The 27,397-nt window shown below is 40.3% G+C and overlaps 2 protein-coding genes across 3 annotated transcripts in view; one reads left to right on the forward strand and one right to left on the reverse strand.

Annotated features, from left to right (window-relative positions):
• The first annotated feature begins 6,912 nt into the window (after positions 1-6,912).
• Positions 6,913-13,070, forward strand: LOC109993816 (twist-related protein 2). Its single transcript, XM_029279886.2, has 2 exons — positions 6,913-8,001; positions 12,640-13,070. The coding sequence occupies exon 1, from the start codon at positions 7,157-7,159 to the stop codon at positions 7,727-7,729; it is 573 nt and encodes a 190-aa protein (XP_029135719.1). The 5' UTR covers positions 6,913-7,156; the 3' UTR covers positions 7,730-8,001; positions 12,640-13,070.
• Positions 13,071-13,766: 696 nt separating this feature from the next.
• Positions 13,767-27,397, reverse strand: part of LOC109993810 (histone deacetylase 7) — a 46,224-nt gene continuing 32,593 nt past the window's right edge. For both annotated transcript variants that reach the window (XM_020646901.3, XM_020646902.3), the window contains exons 19-25: positions 26,616-26,735; positions 23,226-23,323; positions 19,809-19,927; positions 18,764-18,897; positions 18,593-18,677; positions 16,221-16,368; positions 13,767-16,112 (exon numbers count right to left, since the gene is read on the reverse strand). In XM_020646901.3, coding sequence (XP_020502557.1) covers positions 16,073-16,112; positions 16,221-16,368; positions 18,593-18,677; positions 18,764-18,897; positions 19,809-19,927; positions 23,226-23,323; positions 26,616-26,735 — 744 coding nt within the window. In that variant the 3' untranslated portion in view covers positions 13,767-16,072. The remainder of the gene's footprint in view (positions 16,113-16,220; positions 16,369-18,592; positions 18,678-18,763; positions 18,898-19,808; positions 19,928-23,225; positions 23,324-26,615; positions 26,736-27,397) is intronic.

Raw genomic sequence — 27,397 nt, forward strand, 5'->3', positions numbered from 1 at the left:
TGTAGCATGTTTAGTAACATTTTGAATTCTTATTTCACTTGTAATAGAGTTGTTGTATTTTACAGAAACAGTTAAAGCAATGCCACCTTATATTAGTTCCTAAATAATATACTCTACTATAGTTGTCAGCGTCCTGTTTATTGCATATTTCCCAATCTTTTTTTTCATCTTTTTATCTAAGGCATTGGTGGAAGAAGTTTGGAGATCTTTCATTCCTGCTCTCGCGATTTAGTTTCAGTGAATAAAGCAACGTGTGTTTACCAACATCATTTAATGAAAGTATCCAGAGGGACAGTACTATTGAGGCTGCCGTGTGGCTCATTCATTAGTTGTAAATTATTACCGCTGATATGATCGCAACTCAATATTTGTTGAAGTGACAATGTGATTTACAGTAATCTATGCTTATTTATCACATTCTATCACTTGGTCATTTGTAGGGTAGATAACATGTTAAGCCTCAGAGTTAAACAATAATAAAGGCTATGTAGTAAAAATATTTATAAAAAAAATGACTATGCAAGCTGTAGATGGCATAAAGATACAAACACAGGAAACACTTAAGGGGAGTAGACGATTCTGAGTACTTGAGTAAAAGTAACTTTAAGAGTAACTTTCCAGCACTCAGAGGAGGGCGGGGGTCTGTGCGTGCTCACCAACAGATCCATTGTGAAATATGAACAATGGTAACAATAAAGCAAAAAGTGCAGCATTTGATCTAAAAAAAGAAGCATCAGGAGGGAAGAAAAAAGCTAAATGAAAAGCAAACATCTTGAATTGGTCGAGAACCAGATGGCCTCTTTGACATTAAGAAGCCGCTTTGGCATTTTAAGAAGGCCGTCCCAGAATGATTTCCGAGGAACTTCCGCAAAGCATGGTACAAAGCCCACAGATATTTAAGCAATATCCATAGCAATTTACTGTTTTATTTACAAACTGAAACATATGTTAGCAGCCCCCCCCCCCATCTCTTCTTATTACCACACTGATTTACTGCTGCAGGATTTCTCCCACACTGTCTGCTTTTTCCTTTCCTTTCTTCTCCCCCTCTTTCCCCTGAATTTATCAATCTTTATCATCTTCTCCCATCATGCAACAGTCAGCCATACTCCCTGAAGCTCTACCTTTACACTCAGCTTATTGTTTTTGTTTTTTTTATCCTCCTCTGTCTCTTGCGTCTTCTGTGTGCGATGCTGTCTGTGCCTTTGGGACCACTGTGAACTCGCATCTGAAACATTTTAGAGAGACACATATTTACTGTTTTAGAGCACAAAGGGATATGCCATGGCAGAGCCCGTTTGAAGTGGCTTCACAGGGGGAACCAGAACCAGAGCAAGGGATTTGTGGAACCATAAAGAAATGTTAGCGCTATGTAACTTTGACTAAATTCATCTAGTCTAATGGAAGTAGGGATTGATTCAATGTGAAGGCGTGCCCCTTTGAAGCTGGTCTCTGTTGATGTTTCTAATGCAATTGCTCTGCTGGAGGAACGCAAGCATTCCTCTCTACCTTGCAGACAGAGTTTCACTATTACTTTGACAGGAGAGGATGCGTGATATGGCCCAATCCTGAAGATCCCAGTTTGACACCACTTCAAGTACGCAGTGTTTGATTTGTGAATCTGGAGACGGCGGAGTCTGGGTTTCCTGATAGGCGCCATATCTGAGGATGTTATGTTCAAATTGATTTGTGGTGTAGGCTGTTTTTGCAGAGTCAAAAAGGTGTTTCATCGCCCTTACAGTATCAAAATAGTCACATTTAAATCAGCTTTAAAACACTCACTGCACAATATAAATGTAACTTAAGAACATGCAGGTACATATTTACTTAATAGTGCTTTTGATTTCATGTTTTACCTAAGGATCTTTATTGCTTTAGTTTGAATATTCAGATCCCCATTTAACCTCTTTTTTGGGGTTTCATATACACAGGTTTTGCCGTTTTTAGATTTGATAAGTTCATCTTCAAATGTCAAGCTGAAGCAACATTTTCCAACCCATGTGTCTACACAGTCAGCTCTGATCTGCTGACTCGCTCACAGTCTTATTAGTGTTTACAAAGAAAGTGAACCTTACACATTGAGGAGCTGACTCAGCAGTAAAGAGGACTTTCATCTGATGATTTACTATATATATACTCCATCACGTCAGCGTCTAACTGCCATGTCTGATTAGAATCAGCAGGATTATAAAATAAAATGTGCTGATTTTTCTGTTTTGGTTAAAATGCAAAGAGCTAAAATATATGACGTGGTGATCATGTGACCTGCTACTTGCCCATATGGACGTGATATGATGCAACGTTCAAGCAATCTTCACACTCACTCACACGCGGCTCGAAGCACGCCTCAAATTTTTGTGTAATTTTCATATGTTGTAACAAATGACTTACTGATGCCTTAAAGAACAGTTTCAAGTCATGGATAATAATATAGACTTTTGGGTTGTGATTGGTTGGACCATATTCTGACACTTACAGCTGTTTTACTACCAAAAGGGAGGTTTTTTTCTCAACCTCAAAACCCCAAACCTGTTTCTTATCACTAGATTATTGTGATTGCGTTTGATAATTATGAAGCTTTCACAATTGAAAAAAAAAGAATTTGTTTTAATGATGGAGGTCTCCTAGTAATCATCAAGCTTTGTTTCTCCCCTCCACACCACACTGTCTTCTAACCTGCTGCTCAGCATACTCCAGCTCAGCTGTGAGCTCCACTGGGACTGTTTGTAATGTGCCATGGACCAACCCCAGAACTTAAAGTCTGTAATCAGAGCCAGAGCAGGATATTGGCTAAATTACACATGAAAGCAGGAACATTTGAAGGAAGCTTGAGCACTAAATATTATGATAAATTACGCTCTAATACGAGAAGATAAGTCACAGCTAAGGAAGAATAATAGAGGCTCACACGCAGCGGGGGAGGGGAGGGTTTTGATTCAGCACTGCACTTTTATATTTGAAAAACATGTTAAAAGTATCTTTAAACATAAATATATATTTTTTAAATGTCCCACCTCAAGTTCATTTTGGTGTCTTAGGGCTTTAAAGAAAAAATATATAAAAATATTCAAATATCATTTTTTTCATCCTGAGCAATCAGCCCTTGGTTTCAAATCCTAAATTACTGTAACTATAGATATACATGATAGAATCTTCTCGTAGCCAATCAAAATGACAACAAAAAAATCATCAATTATTTTTTTAATTCAAAGTTGAACACAGATCTTATTTCTTCATAGAGCTTCTAAGTCAGGATTCTTGAGTGTAGTTTGGTCAGATTTGATTGACAGTGGCCCAACAACACCGGCAAACAACCCAACAACCGTCACATTTGAATATTGTACAAATGGCTGAAAGGTCTGTATTAACTTCAAAAACACAGGTAAAAACACAGGTAATGAATGTGGACTCTTTATGACTTGAAACAACCCCAAAGTGCACATCCCTTTCTCTATTGCTTTTTAAAGTTATAATACAGGTTATAACGACTATAAATGACGCTCAGCTATCTATGTAACCTGAAGACTGATAGTTTGACATTCTGGGTAATGTTTTTGCAGAAAGTTAGTCGTGACGATTGAAACCACCTTCACACTTATTTTTAGATTTTGTTAGGGATTAAAGAGACAAGATGAAGCTTGCTAATTAGTGAGATTTAGATTTAGTGATTTTATTTAGTTTATTTGAAAGGAGCCAAGCTAGCTGTTTCTCCCTTGATTTTCTTTGTTTTGCTAAGCTAGGCTAACTAGCTACAGGCTCCAGCTTTTTAATTTCTCAAACAAACTTAAGAATGGTATTGATTTCCCCCCATCTCTGACTTGACAATAAGTGTGACTTTTTGACCTCAGAATCTATCCTTCCACATTCTTTATTAAGTTGGCGTATCTTTAACACCTCCTTTCCACTTTATTAGTTTTCAAAATCCCCACCTTCACCCCTCCCCAGTCCCATCACCACCATCCCCCACATACCATTCACCTTCACCCCTTCATCCCCCTCCTGCTCCTCCTGAACCCCTCTAAGTGGATACCCCACAGGAAGGGCTTCTCCAGGGGGGGAAATGGGTCCCAGATGTCTGCCTTTGTGCCACTCTAGGCTCCTCTGGAGGGATGGAGCCATGGTGGGTATTTTGGTGGTGTAGTGTGCTATGGGCAAACATCAATAACACCAGTGACGAGGGTGAGGAAACTCCAGGGGTGAAGGTGAGGAGGAATTGAATGATTAGTTCCTTTTGTCCAGCCAGCGCAGGTTTCCAAACACATCACTTATGATCAGTCACACTGCGGTGCTCCTACCAGCTGACGACGTCACTGCCGCACTCCAACCTTTGTGTGTATGATGGTAATTGAATTGACTGCATTACAAACTTAAAGAAACTGTTTTCCTTTTTTTTGTTCTCCCTTGGAGAACTTCAAAAGTTTCAACGTCCTCCTCAGTGCAGTATTTCAGGACTGAACCATATGTTGGAGAGTCAGAAACAGACAATACACTGACTCTCTTTGATATTCAAGCTCCCCCCGTGTGTGCGTATGTAAGCCAATATATATTGATATATATTGATATGTGTATGATCTATTTTCAGCTCCAGAGAGGGTTAATGACGAACCCCCCCTTAGAAATAAAAAGAAGACGAGAGCACGGCCTGAGTGTTTAGTGAAACATTATGTCAAGACTCTGACAAGGAAATGAAATGTGCAACATCAATCAGCCTATGAGGACAGAGATCAAACGAGCCTCCACACTCCTGCATCTGGTTCTGTTTGGACAGCCTCACTTTTTTCCCCTTTTCTCCCTTTCCTTTCTTCTCCTTTTCTTTTCCCCTTTTCTTATTCTTCTCCCATTCTCTCTCTCCTTCTCTTCCTCTCTCCTTCTCTTCTTCTTAGCGCCACGACATTCCTGCAGGCCTACACGCTTTGTTAGCTCATTTTTTCCATGCTGGTGGCACGACGCCATGCTTTTGCTAAAGGTAAGCGGCAGCTTGCAAGATTAGCCTTTGTAACAATGACTTTCCTGTCCCTCCGCTGTCCTCCAGAGCTCCCAATAAGCCCCAATTCAAATACAAGTTAATCCTGGCATTGACTTTGCTCGTTATGTAATTTGAGTTTTGTATGATTCGTTGTCTTTGTCCACAGCCTCGCTTGCTTGCTTGCTTGCTTGCTTGCTTGCTTGGATGTCCAGATGACTTTTTTTTCTCTTCCAAGTTGATTGAACCCAACTGGGATCAAGCTACATTCCCGCTCTTGAATGAAATGTAAACCAGCACAATCACGAGGCTCATCAGAAATCTTCTGAACTGCTCCACGCACAGACACTCCTTCAAACGGCGCAGTAATCACGCCCAAATTGTCGGCGAGAAGTTGTCAAGCAGTGTATCGAGAATTATACGAAGCTTAGCTCCAACCCAAGACTCTTCTGTAAGCAAATGATTGTCGCTGCATGTGTTTGATTGAAACATATCTGGAAAGTTCTTGAACATGAAAGATTCAAGGACTCTAGTAAAAAATGTTTGGAGGTGTTGAAATGTAAAGGCCTCCATTAAGTATGCTGTCATCAAAAAGTACCAGATTTCTACAGCTTAGGGTAGCGGAAAACTCCCCACAAGACTTCTCTGCAGTGATCCACACATGACTCACCCATGTCATGACGCATGAAGGTACAAATAGGCACAGTGTTGGGAAATTGATTCAGAAGTTTTTACGCAACATGTAGCCAGTTATTGTAAAAAAGGAGAGTCTACCTTTAAAATAGCACCAGGCCATGTCTTGTCATTTTCTCGAGAAGTCTGCTGTGTCATGACTGTCCACATGTCAGTGAGTGTGTTTAAGTGGCTGCAGACGCACATGGGTTCACGGTTTGGAGGTGGAACATGTGTTGGCGCTGCCCTGAAGCCATGGATGGCACAATTAGGTGCTCTCTCACCTCTGCAGACCGAGGTCACCGGGGCACTGAGGTCAGAGGTTGTTCAGGGTCCTTGTCTGTGTTCCCTTCTCCACCTGGTTACTTGGACAGCTGACGTCAGTAGTGAACGTTTGAGCTATTTAAACATAGATTAGTATTTCTGAATGGATTGGTCGGATTTGAGATGAGATGAGGTTTCAGTGTTAAACATTGGATGTAAAGATGTGTGTACAGAAACAATTGTAAGTCAGAAAAAAAAGAAATAATCTTTTGAATCAATTCCAGGATGTCTGCTTGCACAACCACGTAGAGAGATTTATACATGTTTTTACTCAGGTGTTGCAAGACATTAGGGTATTTCATTGCTAAATGTATGATTTGCCCTCCATATAAACTCTCTTTCTATACCTAAAATGCATTGTTTAGCCTATGACTCCTCTTTCTTTAATCTGCAATCTTTTTTTTTATTGATGCAGTCCACTTTATGTTAAACAGATTGAAATTTCTAATGTCCGCTTCAAAAACATGGCAGACAAATATAAGTGTGAACTGAAGCTTGTTTTGCATGTCAAAGGGAGAAGCACTTTACATCAACGCACAGGATTCATTTGTAAAGATTTGTTGGACATATTTTTTTTTTAGTCATGTGAGTTTACAAAGATACTAGATAAAAGTGTTCAATATAAACGTTTGCATCACCAACGCTCAGAAATGACACGTTTAGACGGATTTCTGTCTTAATAATGTTTCAATGAAGGGGAATGCAGACACAGGGGCTGACGCTTCAGCCCCAAATCTGGAACCCATAAAGCCTCAGACATCCCTGCAACATTAGACACAGCTCTTCTTATTGGCCGAGAGGGCCACTTACCCCCTTCCTCCACCGCCCGCCCAGCTAACACACTTCCTGCTTCTCTGCCTGGCTAAGGCCGAACCACGCCCTCTGGAAGTCCGCTGAGCCATAGAGAACTGCCCGCAGGCCCTTGGTTTGATTTTGGGGTATAAAAGAGGCGGAGGTGGACCTGCCTGTCAGATGGTTTGTTGTTGTTCTGTCTGTCAGGTCTAGAGAGGGATGTGAAAGTGAGAGGTTTAGAAAGGTAACAAGGAAACAGGAGAGCAGGAACAACGTCCAATCTGATGGAGTTCCAGAAGCCATAACTTTTTGAAAGACCTTTTGCTACACAAGGTTGTCAGGCTCAGCTGTCAAGAATCACAGTGTCCTGCAGTGGAGGTTAAAAGGTTTTTGGCTGACGATACAATGAGAGAAGAGGTGTCCTGCACCAACTCTCCAGAAGGAGGTCTGGGGGCGAGTGAAGAAGAACTGGAAAGAGGATCAAAGAAGAGCAACCAGCAAGGAAATCGAAAACGTTCGCCTTACCCCAAGAAGGAAAACCTTGCCCAGGCGGAGGAGAGTAGCACCGGCAGCCCAAACAGCCTGTTGCCATCTGTGCCAAAGAGGGTGAAGAAAAGCCCTACGACTGTTGTATCATTGGCCCCAACATCGCTGGGACCCCGGCTGGACCAGCCCTTTGAGGACCTCCATTCCCAGCGTGTCATCGCCAACGTGAGGGAGCGCCAACGCACTCAGTCCCTGAACGATGCCTTCGCTTCCCTGCGCAAGATCATCCCAACGTTACCTTCAGACAAACTGAGCAAGATCCAGATCCTGAAGCTGGCCTCGCGCTACATTGACTTCCTGTACCAGGTGCTGCAGAGCGATGAAATGGACGCCAAGCTGGCAAGCTGCAACTACCTGGCCCATGAAAGACTGAGCTATGCCTTCTCCGTGTGGAGGATGGAGGGGGCCTGGGCCATGTCTGCGAGCCACTAGGATCCCACAGAAACCATCTCACCTAAAACCCTATTGTGTCCACACCTCCGTCTTTGTCCCGCACCCGTTTCCCGACCTCTGACTGCCTTCCTGTCAGCCTGATCTTCACCTTTTCATCTGAAACCCCTGCACATATTCTTGCTTTGTCTATGTGCTCCCTAATAGTTATTTCCACCTCTACACCCCGTTCCTCTGCATTGTTTCCAATGCACTCCCTTGTCTGTCCTCCAGTTTGGTCCTTAGCAACAAGACGCCCCGCTGCAGCCAATCAGGTATGAATAATATAACAACACAAAAAAATGCACACTTACACTTAACATGCATGTACACATCTAGAAATCATTCAAACACAAACATGCACATGTGCTCACACATTTCTGTATCCATTACGTCATCAGCTCATGGACATGGATACACATGTTAAGCATGTTTTGATGTTTCTTTTTAGGATCAAAATTATCTCAATGTTGTTTCAATACATTATTTGTACTCTCTCAGATGAACAGTAAAACAGAGAGCTTAATATATACATAAGAATAAAAAAATAATCTGCAAATCTCTGCAGGTCACAGGGCAAAATATCTCTTAAAACGTCCCCATCAGTTAAAAGGATTAAATTAAAACATCATGAAGTTAACTTTCTTTTAAAATCTCTGTCAAACATGAATTGATGACAGATACTTTCAGACTGAGGGATTTACAGCACAATGCTATAAAGCACATTCATTCAGCTTTGCATTAACAGGCATGTTATTGAAGTGATAATAAAATCTCTGATTTAACATCAGCACATGCTGTGTTGGTCTTTTAACACACACATAGTATGTCTACATATACGATTTGATCATTATGACTGTGATGAGTGAAGGGTTGTGAGCTTTAATCTGTGAAACTCTAAAATTGTAAACAAATATAACATTCTTTTTTATTTTATTTTTTTATTAGTTCAAACAAAGTCCTAAATACATTCTCGTGAGATAATCACACAAAAAAAAACACTTCCACAGGAATTCAATTTTTTCTTACTTTTTTATAAAGTAGAACAAAGCATTTATTTGTGGTTACATGTGGTTAATAAATATTACGTTACTTGTAAAAAGTATGTTTTCGTATGAACTCAAGTATTGGGTTGGTTCATTTTCATTTTTGTTGGAATTATTGCAAAGAACTTTCTTGTTCAATAACATGTAGTCTGAAAGATAAAATTAAAATAAATATAAAATAAATACAACAAAAGAAAAGCAAACTTACACGCAATAAATAACTTCAATAACATTTTTCTGAAAGATAAAAATACAAAATGCTTCAAATGGAGAATTCCAAAATAAATAATGAATGATGAATAAAGACAAATTAAGATTTATGTAGTAAAAGCAAGTATTTTAATTACAAGCCAAGTAATAAGAATATCTTTAAATTCCTTCCAAACACTGCCATGTACATGAACTTAGCTCGCCGCAAACAAACATTCTGTACTTGCAAAATCGATCCTTAGTCAACAGGAGCAACTGTTACGTGTTTCTGTCAGGTAGAAGTTGATTTATTGGCTTTAATAAAAATAATTTAATAAAATAATTATTCAGATAAGTTTGATCAAGATTTTAAAAGTCTGAGCTTTCTTTTAAAGAAAGCATTTGAAGCTCATTGGTTTTCTCTCCTTTAATAACTGAGATGAACTATGAGCACGTTATCATCGTTGTAATCTAAACTGTGCAGTGTTTGACAGACCTCTGATGTGCTCAGGACAAATGTTTTCCTCCACAATCTGTAGGATACACTGCACACAGGCTCTGCTTTTTTTCAACCATTTTAACAGACACCAGATTGCTGCACAGGTACAGGATGAAAGGGAAAAGAAAGGGAGAGTGAAGAGAAATAAGTGGAGGCATATCGCTCTCTCTCTCTTTCTCTCTCTTTCTCTCTCTCTCTCTCTCTCTCCCCTGCAGCCTTGCCTTCTCCTCATGATCTTGTATCGTGCAATCAGGCCCCGCCGGGGCCCAGACATGCAGGAACCTTTAGATTGGAAACAGTTGTGAGGTATTAGGAAGGTGTGTGTACCAGGGTTAGGGTCAGGCACACGGGCCTGTGTGTGTGTCAGTGCATGTACATGTGTGTACTCGTGTGTGTGTTTGTGTTTAGAGTGAGCTTTAATTACCTGTGCAGCAGTAGCAGAGCACAGGCATGTGCCTGTTAACGTGTGTGTTAAGACATCTGCAGATTAGTAAACAGGAACAATGGCAGATGTTGTTTTTGTGATTTTTATCTTTCATACCTCATGGTTTTTCTATTAGAGGAGTTATTGATTTAGTTTTGCTAACAGGCAGATAGAGAGTCCTTCAAAACAAAATGTCAACATCTAAGATCAGTGTTTAATTGGAGGAAAAAAAAAGTTTAAGGGGGCGTTATTTGATAAAATGCTGAGATGATTCTGAGTCGTTGGTTTGAGGAAATACAAGAGGTTGACAAGAGGTTACTAACATATTTCAAACACACACGCACGCACACACAAACACACACACACAACACACACACACACACACACACACACACACACACACACACACACACACACACACACACACACACACACACACACACACACACACACACACAGTTCTAGAACTGTCATAGACGTTGCAAAGTGACGAGAGTTACACATTATTTTTGAACTGTGCAGGAATCGGCACATCACAAACGCTCCAACACATGCTCTGACTCTATCAACGCGACATACAACATATCCAAGTTACAATATCCAGACATATGCAGTCCCCGGCAATGTGCACGCTGCAGGTGTTCCTCACCACATTATAATTAAACCTCCAGTGGCGTCTGCAGCAGCCATTGAGGGATGGAATGCAGAGGCCCCTGCACGTGGAGCGTGGAGTGTCCTTGAATGCAGCACGGCAGTTATTATTACCTACCACTTTGCCTGCTCTGCCTGTTATCATCTGCTCTGCAGGGGCCGCCACAGAAAGTGCTAGAAAATTCAAGGCCTGAAGGGGACCTGAACGACACATTTCTAGGAGAGAGATGAGGTCAGAAAGGGTCTTATAGGAACATCAAAGACATCGTGTTCATGTGTGTTTGTGTGTGCGTCATGTGGATTAGTCCTCACAGAATGCACAGATTCCCATGATGTTTTCAAAACTTTATATTTGAACATCTTTTTTAAGTTTTCTGAGAGCTGTAAAATCTAAGCGGGCGTGTTTTGCAGGAGGTGGATAAAACCATTTGAAACCTTGACCTCATGTCAGATTGTATAAGGTTTATTCTCTGTTGAGACTAAGGTCAGAAAGGTTTCATTTTGTCATATTGTTTTGGACTAATTCATGTTGATGCATTGAACAGCAGCAAATCGCAAGACATTCCTGTTTGTTTATCCATCCAACATAGCTTTCTCCGAGAAAAGAACAAGATAATTGGTTTGTCCTGGGCTTACACCATCAGTTTACTCCTTGTAAAGTACTTTTTGTACTGAATACTGTGTATTGTACTGTCAGTGCAGAGGAACCTTTAAAGATTTGTCTTAAGAGTGTATAGGGTGCACAAACCCAAACATGAATGTACTTCAGACACGTTAATGCATTTTGATGAACATGATTTGAGTAAGTGTGGATGTTTGGCTCAGGGTTAGATCTTCAAAATAAGAAGATTGTACTGTTTCAGCTGGATAAAACAAATACTCTCCCTTCTGTTTACATTATAATCAAAATTCCTGTCACCGCTCTTTCCTCTGCCGGAACCCCTGGCTCTGCTGCATACATGCAAGTGTGTGTTTATGTGTGTGTATGTGTTTTATTATTTGCACTGACCAGCTGTTGGGTTTCTCTTCTTTGCATATCAAATCTCTGGCTCTCGCTGCAGAGCGATCTGAGACCAGATGCATAGTCCTCTGCGGCTCATCTGCATTTTTAAAAGCCTCTTCCAGGAGTTGTGGCTTGATAGTCATCGTTATTTTTAGAGAGCAAAACTGAACCAAGCACAGGTGGGAGGGTTATGTGTGTGCGAATGAGTGAGTGAGTTCGAGAGAGTGTATGACTGCTACATGCACAAAGTACTTATGCATGTTTCTACATTCGCGCTGGCCTCGCTCAGGCAGCTGCAGGGACAGAGAGTCTTGGAATAATGACGTCTGATTTGACACGTAGACAACAAGACACCACACAGCTGAGGTTCAAAATGCATCAAAATCTGTTAAACATAAAAGTGCATATAGTCCACTGGAGCAGAGAGAAAACAGCATGCATTATGTGCAATTAAACAATAAATTATCAAAATAATTTTTGTAGTTTAAATAAAAAGAAATGCCCCACCTCCCAATATTAAAAATGTGTTTCCTTAAACAACTTTGAATCTCTTAAAGTGAGGCAATCTGAATCACCGGCTAAGAATAGACATTTTTGAATGGTTTCTGCAGAAAGTTTGACAACCACATGTCGTAATGTTGTGAGATTTCATGACAATCTTTAGGAATGTATTTAAAAAAGATTATAACACACAAAGCAAACTTGGTGTGAAAAAGACAAAGAATAGACGGTGCTATAAACTCTGTTCCACTAGGTTTCTCTTTATGACTTTTCAAAGGGTCACGTACGCTATAATGAAAGGCATGTTATGGGTTGACACCAACAGACACTCTTTCTTGCTGGATTCCCTGTTTGACCTTTTTCAATCATAGACTGACACTGGAATGAAGGAGAACCAAGAACGCTCTTGATTGACTGTTTGATTGTAAAAACAAGAAAAGAGAGATTAATGAGCTGCAGCAAATGTTACACTTTTCACTGAACTGAACGTTTGTTTCTGTGTTAAAACATTTTATAACCTCAACACAAAAAGTCTTTTAATGGAGTTCTATATCATACAGTATTATATCTAAACTCAAGATGTGTTTCTTATCTTTGCAGAAAACCAACAAATGGACAATCCTCTGCACTCAAAGAAGACATTTCTCCCCTCCTGAAAAGACAATCCCCCATATTTGTATCTTTACAAACTCTTTCTTTTCTCCTGCCTCTCTGGACACTGAGATGTATTTGAAGCTCGACTCTAACAAATTCCACTTTGTGTTTCTGAAACACTGCTGAGGAGACACAACAGTCGAGAGCGGAACATTTTGAATGACGAGAACAAACACCAAACAAACAAACAAACAAACAAACAAACAAACAGCTGGCCTGCGTTGACAATGAAACAAAATGGCTGCTGGTTCGAGTGCCTTGAGTAACACCGTGATAACCATCATCCACCCCGACTCTCCTCCTCGGGTGACTCACAGCCAGACAGACATTACGATGACTGATGATAATGGCACTGTGATGGTTAGAGGGCGGTCACAGCCAATGAATGTTTACAGCTAAAATGCTAATAAGCTAATCGCTCCGGCTCTCTGAGGCCCGTCTTGTGGGAAAAAGAGGAGCACCAGGAATCTGGCGCAGATCTCTACTTTGTTGTGCTGTAGTAACTGGATAGCTTTGTGTGTATTTTGGGATTGTGTATCTGTATGTGAATTTGGTGTATGCACACTGTATTACTTTAACTCTGCTCAAGCATTATCATGCATAACATCAGCTTCGCCATGAAACAAACGTGCATGGGAAAGGTCCTAAAACCACTGATAACTTGTTTATGTATTTTTTTTTCTTCAGTTGTAATCATTGAGCTTTGCAAAAAAAAAAAAAAGCATTTTAAAATGCAAGGATATTTGACAAATGTTTGTTTTCCCTGCAGCTTTAAGAAATATATTTCTAAACTTGCTGTGAGCAGTTTAAGTCATCTTATTTCTGTTTGATTGTTTTTCTTTTGTACTATTTTGCATTCACATTTGATAATGTTGTGTCAACGCCTGTGGACAATAAAAGTTTTCTTGATGCTGTACATGAGTGCAATATTTTTGAATAGAAGAATTATATATAGGAGGTTAGTGGAGGTGTGACAAAAAGAAATGCACTATGAATTAATTAAAAACAAACGATAAGACTCGAGAAGTTCAAATGAGCATGGCTTTAGAAATAAAAATAGTCCCCAAAAAATATACAAATGTATCGCAATAACCTTTATTGAGGAGTTTTGTAAGGGAACAACTAGAAAAGACAAAGACGAGAAAGGAAAAGAGTTATGTACACTATACAGAACTCCAATGAGAGCGTCAGTTATGTTCAAATTTCTGCCTTCAGATCTCATTAAGATCCAGTTTGTTCAAGCTACCTTCACACAGGTTGGTCTGCATCACACTTCAAGGCACACGAGCTGGTTATTTGGTCTCTATGTACGAACAGGGCTCATTTTTTAAAATCTGATAGAAAAATAAGTAATTTCCATGAATTAAGACAAAAGTTTAAACATAAGATATGTCAGGTCACTGCCATGAATGCTGTTGTAAAAGTAAATAAAGCTACACTCCCCTGAAGGATTGTCACATGTGATACGGAGCTCAAAGCGCTCTCCCAGCATCATTTTCTTTTTTTTCACATTTTCATCAAATTTCCAAACATTACACCGGTTTTGAGTTGCGTTCACAAAATGCAACATAAAGAAAGAAAGAAACCAAACCGAGGCAAAAACTCCACATTTTAGAAAAATAATCCATAGCACCGTAAAATCTGTGTTAGACATGCAAAAAGCACTTCAAAGACACAGAGTCTGAATGTATGAAGAGAAGTCACGTCCATTTTTTTTTAATGAATGAATTTGTTTCATGTCCGTCCTTTTTCTCTTTGTGCTTTTCAAATGTTTGGATAAAAAAAAAAAAAAGAAACATTCACAAAGTCCTCTAAAGTCTTTGAAGTTCTTTGAGCCATGCCAGTCCAGAGACGGCACATTGTTCTTATAAACTTTGGTTGCGCTTAACCTGTGTCCAATTGCACTTTGAGGACATTCAACTATCTCAGTATTATTTGTAACTGCTAAAAATGTTGTAGTTCGGTTCGGGGAGCGAAAACGTCCCGGACGCTGAGAGTAAACAGAACGACACTACGTCGGTAACGTAAAGAGGACGCACCAATGTCCTCGCTATGATAAAACTAAAGTATAAAATACATTTACAAAATACAGCAGGAATGCAAATCCACAGGAAGAAACACAGGTCCATTTAAAAAAAAACATTTTTAACACTCAGATGTTAAGACAAGCCATTCTGATCCTGCCACCCTGAAGGCACACTGAGTCCTTTGATGAGAGACGTTTCAAATGTTGAAATCAATATCGTGATCTTCATCCTCATTCAGACAAGGATTTCTGAGTGGTCATGCTGCACTGACGAATCATCATCATCATCATTTCTGTTTTACGCTGACATGTAAAGGATCCCCCCCCCCGAAAATGATACACATTAGAGGTATTAGCTCTTCATTGTGACTTAATGCCACCGACGCAAACTACAGTATGTCTAAACATTTAAGTTGCGCTTCATCAAAGACTGCTGAGTCGTCTTTATCTGTCAACGGCAGCCATCTGCAGTCTTACTGCATGTGCTTACCCGACAGGCCAAGAAAAAGAACAAAGATTTAAGAAAATATGTGGACATAAGGAACAATATGAACCATATGTATCTCAGACTTCACTGTAGCTTCACTCTTACTGGATTCTTAAAGAAAAATAAATCTCCGGCTGACGTTCACAAAAAAAATAAAAAAAATGTGTGCCATAGGTCAAGTTAATGACAAGTTGAATAAACAACAAAACAGGGACAAAACGAGATGTTTGATTGTCAATATGGCCGACGTGGCTGCGTCTCCTCCGTCTGGTCTGGTTCACATTACAGAACAGTGCAGTGCAAAATGATCAGAAAGCCCTGATCTTTTCCTTCATTTGATCTTTGTCTCTTGCAGACAAATGACATCATCATAGTGGGAAGTGTCTTAATTGCAGAGGATACGTCTGCTCTCCTTCATCGGCACGTCCACCTCGCAGGTCTTTGGGGAGTCAGTTACAAGGAGAAAGTCTTAGAGCTGCGATTTGTCAAGTGTGTGTTCATGCTACATCCTGTCATCAGCTCCCAATGCTACTATGAGTACAGATCCTTCATTTGATTGGCCTCTGATTGTCTTTTTCAGTTCAGGGACAGATATCCCCAAAAATAAGAGTCTGAAGAGGCAAGAGAATAAGTGTGTTGTGAAGGTTAATGTTGAATCAGAGTGGTCAGACTGCAGCCAGTAGTAATGCAGGTGGAGGGTGATGAATACAGTGGTCAAACTGAGGAGGACATCTGCTTCCAGCAATGTTCCAAATGCATAGCTGTGTGCGTGTGTGTGTGTGTGTGTGTGTGTGTGTGTGTGTGTGTATGTGTGAGTTTGTTTCCATTGAGCCCTGGTTGAAGGCAGCTGTCAGGTGGTTCATTCTTCAGAGAGACCTTTTCTCTGTCACTTTTTCTGTCACTTCCCTTTATTAAACCAAAGAGGGAGAAAAAGCACATGTTAAGATAAATCTGATGCGTTATTGTAAATGTTGTTTTTGTTGTTATTGATATTGAATGTGTTTTCCTTCTTACTCGTCTGGGCTAACAGCTCTCATCGAGAGCGAGGCGAGGGCGCTGATGGCCTCGCTGTCCGAGTCCCGTCGCAGCCGTCGTCTCTGTGCCTGCAGGTAGGAAAGATCCACTGTGGCGGCCGAATCCTTCAGACTCTGCCAGTATTCACCTGCAAAAAGCAAGAGGATGAAAAAAAGGGGAGGGGGAGAAAGGAAAGAGAAGGAGGGAGATTATTGGTCTCAGTTGTTTTCATCCTGAATGGTTCCTTCAGGAAAGAGTCTGCAGTGGATTATTAAAAAGCAGTACTGTGTGTTTGATCCACTAGTAGTAGCTCTTTGATCTGAATGTAAGCATTCACAGTGATATAAACAGCCCCTGGTCCAAATACCCATGTTGATAATTTCAGCAGAGTAAACCTAAACTCGGACTGTCCTCTCAGTAAAACCAATCAATGTTTTCAAATGTCTTCCTTTATGAGTGTGTGTGTGTTCTGGCTGTGTTTGTAACTCACATATATTTCACCCCCGGCCTAAATTATGGGCTTTACATTCTTGTGGCTTTGCAAATATTTTTAATTAATCTAATTTGGTTGGGATAACATTTGTGTGCAATCAGGAGGGGATGTTGCGAAGGTCGTGTGCCAGAGAAGTGTTTGAAGATAATTGGAGCCAGGGCGGCAGTGTGTGTGTGCGTGTGTGTGTGTGTGTGTGTGTGTGTGTGTGTGTGTGTGTGTGTGTGTGTGTGTGTGTGTGTGTGTGTGTGTGTGTGTGTGTGTCTGTCTGTCTGTCTGTCTGTCTGTCTGTGTGTGTGTGTGGGACGGCTGGAGGGAGGGATAGGAGACAGGGCCTTAAAGGAGGAGAGGTGGTCAGAGAGTGTCAGGGATGGAGAGACATGCGGGAGTGCTAAGTGAGGGAAATAAAGAGACCACCATTATAGAGAAATGGAAATATGAAAAAAGACACCCTGAGGAGCCTGTAGAAAAATAGATTTGTTCTCCTAGTGATTGTAAAACTGGAATAATCTCACTATACGTGTAGATTAAAATGTATAAACGTTTCTTCAACTTAACCTGTTTTTCCATTTAATTTCCAACTAAAGAGGATGTGATGTAAAATAAAGCGTTGTAAAATAAAAGCAAAAATAATCAAGGTTTTATTTAATATTGAGTATGTAAAAGTTTTTATGCTTTCCTTTTTTCTGGTAAAATTCATACAATTGCATTTTCTGAGTATATATTTTCTTTAACCGAGACATGCGGAAGTGGTAAGTGAGGGACTTACTAACTTGATTTTGTTGAGTTGTATTATTGTTTTCTAACTTGAGGTCAGTCTAAAGACAGAACATGTTTTAAGTGTTCGGATTGTGCAGTGGCCTGAATGATAATTTTCAAAAAAGATAAATATGACTTCCCTTGAAGTCTTCTCTGGTACAGTACAAGGTGGCAGGACTATAAGCTTGATGGACATTTCTATGTTCTTATCTTCAGAAGAGAGTGAGTACTTAATCCAACATTACACACTGGCCAATACAAAGACTTTCCTTTGTCTTATTTATGAGCATTGGGAGCTGAACATTTATTGTGCTATGTTAAGACAGGTATTTGAGACTTGCTGGCTAACGGATGCATCTTTGCATGTTTGACCTTGAAAGGAGTAGTAAAGAAAATGTTGAAAAAAAGTGAAGTGACAGGTCATGTCAAAGAAACATTGTGACAATTTAAGAGGAAAAATTAAAACAGGAAGTGTATGTGAGTTCTTTTTTCTTCTTCTAACATTTGCCAAATACTAGCAGAGGGGCTAGCAGAGTGAGGTTGTGCTGTGTGTGAAACATGGAAGGGTTGGGAGATATGGTTCTTTGCTTCCTTCTAGAAATAATCTCAATGTGAATCTTTTTTTTTTTAAAAGCCCCCAGGACACAGGACCCACTCTAAGTAAACAGGTGAATAGTTAGCCCCGATGTTGAGATTAGCAAGTGAGTGGCAGGTTTGGAAAGCTGCAAATGCGAGTGACAGCGGATAGAAAATGACAAAGTCTTCCTAATTGTAACATTGGTAACTCTGAGAAACAGTTCTTGTTTTATTTGTAGAATGAAAAGTTGTCCACTGTAGCTGTCATTGTCATGTTTTTTTGTTGTTGTTTCTTTTTGAGATACTTCAATCAGAATGGTTGACAGAACCCTGTCTGTCGAGTGTTGATCGACAGACAGGTGATCACACTGATCAGCACAACTGTATTGATGGCTCTTTAACCCAGTTATTGAAACTTGAGATTTATTTGCTGACACAGCCAAAAGTTACAACTTAAAAAAAAACGACCAACAACCTGTCAGTATCTCTGGATGTGGAGCTCCTGAAAGCTCTTGACGCTACAAGTGTGTTTAATGTTAGTCCTCACCTTGAACCTTGATGACACTCTGCAGAGTTTTGACAGCGTTTCCACACGGCTTCTGGTCCAACACAGACTGTGACAAAGGCTCCACCTGGGACACAACAAGCAGTGAGCAGATCAAACACACTCACAGTGTATCTCTACGGAAGCACACACATGTACTGTCACATGTCTCACCTCCATGCCCAGCAAGGCGCTGACACAGGCTTCAGAGGCATCACATATGGCCTTAAGGTCATGCCCCCCCTCCAGAGCCAAGACCACACGACCCCCCGCCAGTGACATCAGCTGACGAGTCAGGAAGCCAAAACCTGGAGGGAGAGCAACACAAACAAGCACGCACAGGTTTGAGTCAGAAGATGACTTGTGAACTCTTTCTCCCGAGACATTAACCAAAGAGAGAAAATGTTATTACGGTGGTGAATATTAACATGTTGGTGTCACCATTATGAGTTCAGAGGGATGCTCCCTACTTTGAAGACGCTATTCACTTATACTCAGAGCAGATCTGTGCTCATCAATGACCATTTAATTTACTTAATTCATTTATTAAAGTGATATTTTATTTCAAATTAAGGAGTAGTTCCTGTTTAAAATGTTTTTTTTGTGAGAAATTCTGTTTATTTGATGGATTGCCCCTTGAAATGAACCATCTCGTTTTCGAGGGGGTCCAACACAAAAACAAAAACACAACAGTACAGTGTGATACAGACTGTCAAGCACAAAATACACACATAAACATAAAGGCTCTCAAACACCCATCCGCCCACGTATCCCTCCCGCAAAGCCGCAGCACCCACACAAAGTCATCAGAGGTAGATGTACATAGTGACATATGCAATCAAGAAAACAAAAAGATATGATATTAGAGGGGTAAGAAGACATTACCATTAGAAGCAGCAACATGGTTTTGTGAGAAAAGGTAGCAGTGATTTCTTAAAAATGTGTAGTGAATTTAACCATATTTATTATCATAAGCACACACATTTCTCCAAGTTTTGTTATTTGGATGAAGCTACTGCATTCTATAGTACTTCCTGTCTGATATCTGTTCTTAAGGCTGATCAATAGGAAACCAAAACTAACAGCTGATTATTATTATTATTTATTTTGATAAACCTCAATTAAAAAGTGTGATGGATTTTAAACTTCACTCTGTATGGAGTGTAAGAAAACATTCTTATAAATATGTGCTGTAGGTGAATAAGGGGCGGAGCCTTACACTTGGCTGTGACTTTGTAGCCACCCAGTGCTGATGAATGTCCTTCAACAGCATCGAAGCCAGCTGACACCAGCACCACATCAGGGGAGAACTCGTGGGCAATGGGCATCACCACAGCTCTGAGGAGGAGGAGGAGGAGGAAACAACACGCTGTGAAAGCAAATACTGTGATGTATGTTACACTCGTTCAAGCTTTGTGGCCCAGCTGAAATGAGATAGTACATTTGAGAAATCATGTTTTTAGCAGGTGTTTATCATTTGTGAAAACCCCTAACTTGGAACAGTGAACACATTATAATAAGGTAAAGTGTATCTAACATCTCAAATAGACTTTTAAAGTTATTGTCGTTAAAACAATTTAAAGTTGCATGTAAAGTAAAAAAACAGAATCTGAAGTTTACGACAAAGTCAGCGGGATTAATTTGAGTCTGGGACATGTGGTTGACTTTTGTACGACCATGAACAACTTTGGTTCCTGATTGTTCACTGCAAACATTTACTTCATTGTAAACTCCATCCATTTGAAAATGATGAAAGATAAATTATCCAAGGCCGTGTTCCAGGTGTTTGAACTCTGTTTTTGATCCCCTCCTGGAGAGCAGCCAACACATGAGTGTGGGGTAGCTCCCAGGTGTGAATGTGTGCAACTGTTTAAATTTGAAGCAGAGTTCTGAAAGAAAAAAAAAAAAAAAAAGAGGCACGGGTGTCCTGAAAAAGCTTTTTCTTGGATGCATGAAGACCACATAGTGGTTGAAGCAAAGACTCAGTGACTTTTAGGCAGGTGGCAAACACTGACAAGTTTTTTCTTGTGAGTGAAATAAACAGATAAAAACGAGGCCCCCTGACATTTGTGGACTGAGACGCCCACATACTGTATACTCCGCTCAGGGGAGACCACTTTCCTCGCTTCTTTGCTCTCCTCCCCACTTCCTCTCCTCTCCCGCTGCCAGTTATTTAGCAAGAGCGCACGGCCCATGCCGCGTTTGATTCTCTCTCTCTCTCTCTCTCTCTCTCAGCGGCAGTTCAAAGGCGTTTGTGTGCGTCTGGTTCCTATTAGGAGCTCGTCCCTCTTCTCACGTCACTGACAGCCAGCCATCTGGGATCCATTGGGCCTAATTACGCCGCCTTTGGATTCCCTAACAATGCACCCCCCACTTCTTCTCCTCTCCTCTGCTCTCTTCTCCCAAGTTTGTCAGTAGCCACTGAGAGATGCTCATGAAAATATGTATATGCACACAAACATGATGTGCACATTTAAAAAATTTAAAAAGAAAAAAAAGTGAAAGTCCAAAAGTTAAACACATTTCTCTTCCTTTGCACTTTTGAAGGTGTGTGTTTGCTGTGCTACCGGTGGTTACACCTTAGTAATGCTCCACACATTCACACACACACTACGTCATGACACTTAATCGCAACGCAGCTGAGCTCTCTCCTGATTGTACTGGAGTCCCACCACCACTCTCGACCACAATATTTCCCCTGTCACTAACACACACACCCAAAAACAGAGACACATCATCAACGACTGCACTCTGGATGCTTTTCTGTTCCAGAGGAGCGCTCAGCCTGGAACAGCCCAACGTCTAAATAACGGATTCAAATTGGATCACAGAACTGGCACTGGACTTCATACTTAATTGCATAAACATGAATTCACGATGCATTAAATTTTGTCTGTATGGCATGTTATGATTTTATCCACACCAGTGAATAGTGGATGAAAAAGTTATTCAAACATTCGTATAGTTTGTGTTTTTTTACTAAAATCCCCTTTTTGCTGTTTTGTGTGATTCGCTTTGTAAAATTCTTAATTTTCTTGCAAATCTTTTCAAACAGTCTCTGTGGAAGTTTTTGCCTAAATCACATAGTTAACAGTGGCAGTAAATACGGCGGGCTGCTCCTCAAATCGACATGTGACAAAGGTCTCAGGCCAAACCTGCACCACCAGCACTAGGACATCAGAGCGATGTGGTTTGTGTCTCAAACCGCTGGACCACCAGGACACTCCTTTTCTGCAGAGCTTTGAAACAGGAAGAAGTTACACAATACTGTACAGTCCTACAGTGTGGTTGACTGAAGATGTTTTACACGTGAAAAAACTTGCCATTTTCAAAACTTGATGAAAAATACCCAAAAACCAGACGCCTGCTCAGGAAAAGAGCAGTTGTCTCTTAATTAGAATCCAGAGTTGCAGTAAACAGTGGACTTAGTGTTTCCTAGCCCGCCTATTGGCTCTATGGATTTATACCAGTGCGGGTTAGCTCATTAGCATCTTTCCTTCGACAAGGGGCCCACCCACTGTGTCTGCTGTATGCGGAACTGTGCAGAACTCACACACTGTTTTATCATCTGGTGGTGTGCCAGTGTTGCTGACAGAAACACTCTGAGTTCATTACAGTGGAGAGCAGAACCAAGCCTTAATCATTGAGGAAAAATGGCATGAATGACATGAGAGGAGGGGTGAGAGCAAAGGTGTGTCTCAGAATCAATTGGGGTTTTGTTTTTAGCTTAACAGCTAATGTAGCATTATTACTAATATCATTGCAACCACCAAATAAACCTGTTGTCCTTTAATATAAAAGTTCTTTCACATTTGCCATGATCAACAATTTTTCCAGAGTGAGTCAGGATCCAGATATAAAAACCTGCTTAAGGACAGAACAGGTAATCCAATGCAGTTAACAAAGTCCAGCAGCGCAGTGTAATTGCAGGATAATGTAGGCAAAGTGCTGTGTTTACAGGTGTTGCATTCCAGTGCAGATGGGAAGTTCTGCCCTCCAAAACCTGCGAGCAGATTACACCAGGCGAAAAACAAAGGCTTGTTGTTTGTCCTGCTGGCATACACAGTTGTCGTTCAAATTGATGAAAAAAAACTTTCCAACTCCTGAAGAGAATTTTCATTTTCTGCCTTTTCTTGACCTGCAGTCATGGCATATCCGCTGTTACTATCCTACAAATCACAGAGGGTCACTCACGGCCTCTCTGAGATGAATAAAAACCTTGATAATTATTCATCTTATTTCACTAAAACTGAGAGCAAAGACTGAAATGTTTATGTATCTGATAGGATTGGATAGGGAACATGTTGACCTAGGTGTGTTTTAACAGTTTTGTACATAGTCGTTTAACCTTAGTGATGCATGAATTTTTTTTGTTTTGTTTGGTGTTCAGCATCCAACTCTGCAGTTGCAGCGCTTACAGCAAATATAATGCATCAACTTTAAGATAAATCTTACTAATAAAATATAAACAAGATAATGGAACCTGGTTTAATGTTTCAGTGAATATCCAAGTCTCTGCAAACATATGGTGCCCCAGAAGGCCAATAAAAAATGTAGATATGATTGTAGTTAAAGGGCTGAAACATTAGTGAACACCAGCAGAGACCTTAAATATAAGGTTCAATTAATTCCTTACCTGAATGCAGCCAGGTACTCTGCATCACCCATGGGAGGGTTCAAACCACCTGTCCATCCTACGTTCACATTGAAGCCCTTGCCTTCACCTTCACCAACCTGGAGAAAGAGAGAGAGAGCAATTTGGGCCAGAGAGTTAGTCTAGGACAGAAAAACTGTCTCTGTGAATGTCAATAAAGTTAATGAGTCCCACTGGAAGTTGAGAAACTTCGCGACGATGACAGATTTGTGTCGAATGTTCACAAAATTGACACGGCTGTTGCAAAACCTCACATTGCAGCAATTTAGAAAAAGTGACTCCAGCACCAGGGAGTGATTATGATTCCCAAATAAAAGACTGATGGCTATGAATTCAGCACCCCTATCCCTCCATTTTGATTTTGATATAATTTGTCAAACGGCCTTATAAATCACTCACAGCCACAACAGAGCTACACCCGTTTATGATTCCAAGCTTTAGCTTCGGCTAAACTGGGAAACATTTCACATTTGGCTAACGCTCCCCGATCGATAAAGAAACAATGCATCACAATCACATACGGGATGTCGTGAAATGTTTTATTTATATTTTAAAACACTACTTCTTGTTCTGTGTATAGACGTTAAATAGGTTTGGTATATATGACATGTCAGGTTTACTGTTCATACTTCATATTGTAAATTATTTTAAGGTTGTTTTTTCAGATTGACGTGTTCCTCAAAATGCCAGGCAGAGATTATGGCGGCCTTCTCGATATGACCTCGCCTATTCGGGGCAGAGAGTGAACTGAGGCCCAGCAGCTCTTGGAAAGGAGGTTCAAGGATTCCTGCCTCTCTCTTTATAGTCCAGCTAGAAGCCATTTAGCTGTTCTCGAAGCCCTTCACCATCAGTCAATGTGTCAGTTTGAGGGAAGGATGAGGAGGTTGATTGACATACTCTTGGCAGGAACGCGTGGTAATTTCCTTTGTGTGTGTGTAGAAATGTGTGTGTATGGGTGTGAGAGGATGTTTGAAAGAATGCTGATGAGCATCACAGAGTGTCTGTCTCCATTCTTCTCTCAGTGGACGGCATGTTCACAGGGCAAACGAAAAACACATGAGGCCTCCTGTCCTCTGCCAACTGGTAATGTACCCGCATGCACACGCACATGCACACATGCACATGCACATGCACATGCACACGCACACGCACACACACACACACACACACACACACACACACACACACACACACACACACAGTTCCTGCTTAAGCTTTAAGTCTCTTGTGCTCCTCTCCGTCCTTTTCTCTCTCTCTTTCATGTTTCAAGAGTTGCTGGACTGCATTAGGCCTTCGCTGGGTTCTGCGTGGTGCTCGGCTCTCTCTGTTATGGCTATGACATCACACCCCTGCCCCATGGTGTGTTATATACCTACACGGGGGACAGCAAGACTCCAGAGGTTTACCACACAGCTCAACAGAGGTTGAGGGGCCACTTAAGGGCAAAAGCCACATCCAAGCTCGCTGAGCGTTTTATGTAGCGTCCCTCATCAGGGGATTTTATGGGAAAACATTGACTATTTTATGCTCATTATTGTGGGGGAGGAGTGGAGAAAGGGAGGAGGGGATGTGGGGGATTGAATGGGTGGTGGATGCCGCCGCGGGTTGGGGTCAATTCATCTGACTGGGGATAGTCATCACACTTGGTTTCTGGGGAGACCGCAGGCAGAATTCATAGGCATCTCAATTTCCTGTATTCAAACATAGGCATGCAATTCCACTGTACACATCCTGTTGTGACATTCTGACATCCAAAGCACTGGAGTTTATAAAATAAACTGAAACAAGAGAAATAAACCTACAGTTGATACAGAAAAACCAAAGTGTTACAGGCCTACAGCGAGTTCACTGAATGAACACATGTGTGACATATGGAGAGTTTATGTTAAATACGTCACAAAGTTATCGTGCTGACGAAGAAAAAACAAGACCACTGTGAAAGGAATCTAACAAACGCTTGTGAATACATGTTTATGCTATTCATGTAAAGTCTAAACATGCTTAAACCACAAGAGAAATTTTAAATAAAATATTTATTTCAGGATAATGTTCTTTTATGTGATCTTGTTATTTCGTCTCTTGTCATCTTTCTAATGTCCTTTTTTATTCGACACTCTTTTTGGTGCTGATTGTTTTTTTTTATCCTTGATTTTTACGAGAGTTGCTTCATTCATACAGTTAACAATTCATTCCAACAGAGATGTTTTCAACATAGATTTTTGAATGAAAAAAGTCAAAAAACTACAAAAAAAAGAAGAAAGGATTATTAGTACTTCATATGTCCTATACATGAATACGTTCTGTTTTCTGAATTCAAATATCGGTCTGCTTTGTGTAAACAGTCTAATGTGTCACTCACTGTGAATCTTTGCTAATGGAAGTGTAATTAACTGCTGGTAGTAGTCGTGTGCAGACCACGCCTCCTCTAACACCAATCCGTTGGCTTCAAAAGCTGACATAAAAATGACTTTATAAAAATAGTCACTCTTACTGCTGATTGTCTTGATTGTTTTTTTAGTTCATAAAGAGGCATCACTATTAATTTCAGCCTGTTACATAACCATCTTAAATCCCTCACATTTGCGTTAATTCCTTATATCTATGACATTCTGTATTACTGATATTATTTTTGTACTCTATCTTTGAGCTTGTAGCCTTGTGATCATGAAAATGTACTGTGGAAGAATATAAACAATCAGCACTTTCTGTAAAGCTCCTCTGGTCATCTCCTACTGTATTCTATATAAATTAAGTTTCTAAGATTCCTGAAGTTTAAGAAATATTTGATCCAATCATAACAGTGGTCTAAGGCTCTTTAGTAGATGATTTAATCCTACACATTACACACTGCTAACTATCCATACTTACAGTTTGCTTCTTTTCTCGTGCAGTACAGACTCCACTACATGAAAATCAGTCATCATGACCAAATGGAGCTTGTAATTGGGGCTTTAAATCATGTAAATTAATCCGGGATTTATTGTTACAATCAGTCTTCTTGTTTTGACAAGTATATGGTAAACACAAGGCTCTTAAGCTCCCTAATGTTCCACTTGAATCACATAATTAGAAAATATTTCTATGCCAACATATCTATCTTCACAACAGACGTGGGTGGTATAATAATGAAGTCTGTATTGTGAGGCAGATTAAGAAAGAAAAGCTGTATTACATAAACAGAATGGACTCACATCAGCTCCTCCACAAGAAGAAACCTGTTCAACAAGTTTACATGTTTCTCATGTGTTGTTCTGAGGCTATTGTGTTCACAAGAGTCTATGTACATACAAACACACACAAACACCCAGACGTTACCATGACTACACAAACAAAAGCAGGAAACAAAGCCCTGCAGAATGGAGGACTTCCTACCTCGCTGGGATGTCCACCACCGGGAAAGAAGTTGCCGTTGTCAAAGCGATGAAGAGAGATGTACAACACTCCCCGGTCGTTATAGAAGGCCTCCTGGGTACCGTTGCCATGGTGAACATCCTGGGTAGTGGTAGGTGACGTTAGGTAGCTGTCATGAACTAAATTAGTACTTTTACACATGATTAAAAACATTGAGAGACTGGGATCTGATTTTGACACATCTAGATAAACTTCCCACTCTACCTGATTCCACTTAGCGGTCTCTTCAACTTAAGGATAACTCTTTACAAGGTTCACAGTTCAGACTCATATATAACTAATGCATCATAAATGCTTGACTTTTTTACATGTACATTATCAACGTCTATCCCCAAAACAATCATTTCATTATTTTGATCTTAACCAATATAGGGTTTTGTCGATTTGTGTGTTGTATTACATTAAAGATTTGGATAAAAGAACAGATTGGCTGCCTTATTTTTCTTTTCCCATGTCTTTACTTAGCTTGTAAAACGTATTATCAAATCAACATGTATGGGGGGGCGGTGTGTTTGTTGCCTTTATAAAAAATAAAATAAAAAAAAGCTTAAGGAAGTATAAAGTTGAAATGTTTCCATACCATATAAGTTATACATAAAAACTTTGATGGGTTCACATAAGTTTCCAAATCAATAAAATAAAAAAACTTTAGACTTAAATTTCTAAAAAAAAAGTCAAAAAAACATTGTAGAGATCTGGGTCTGCGAAGGGCTGTCTGTTTTGATCACAAAACCTTTCTGATG

The sequence above is a fragment of the Labrus bergylta genome, chromosome 5, assembly GCF_963930695.1.
Source record: "Labrus bergylta chromosome 5, fLabBer1.1, whole genome shotgun sequence".
NCBI lineage: Eukaryota > Metazoa > Chordata > Actinopteri > Labriformes > Labridae > Labrus > Labrus bergylta.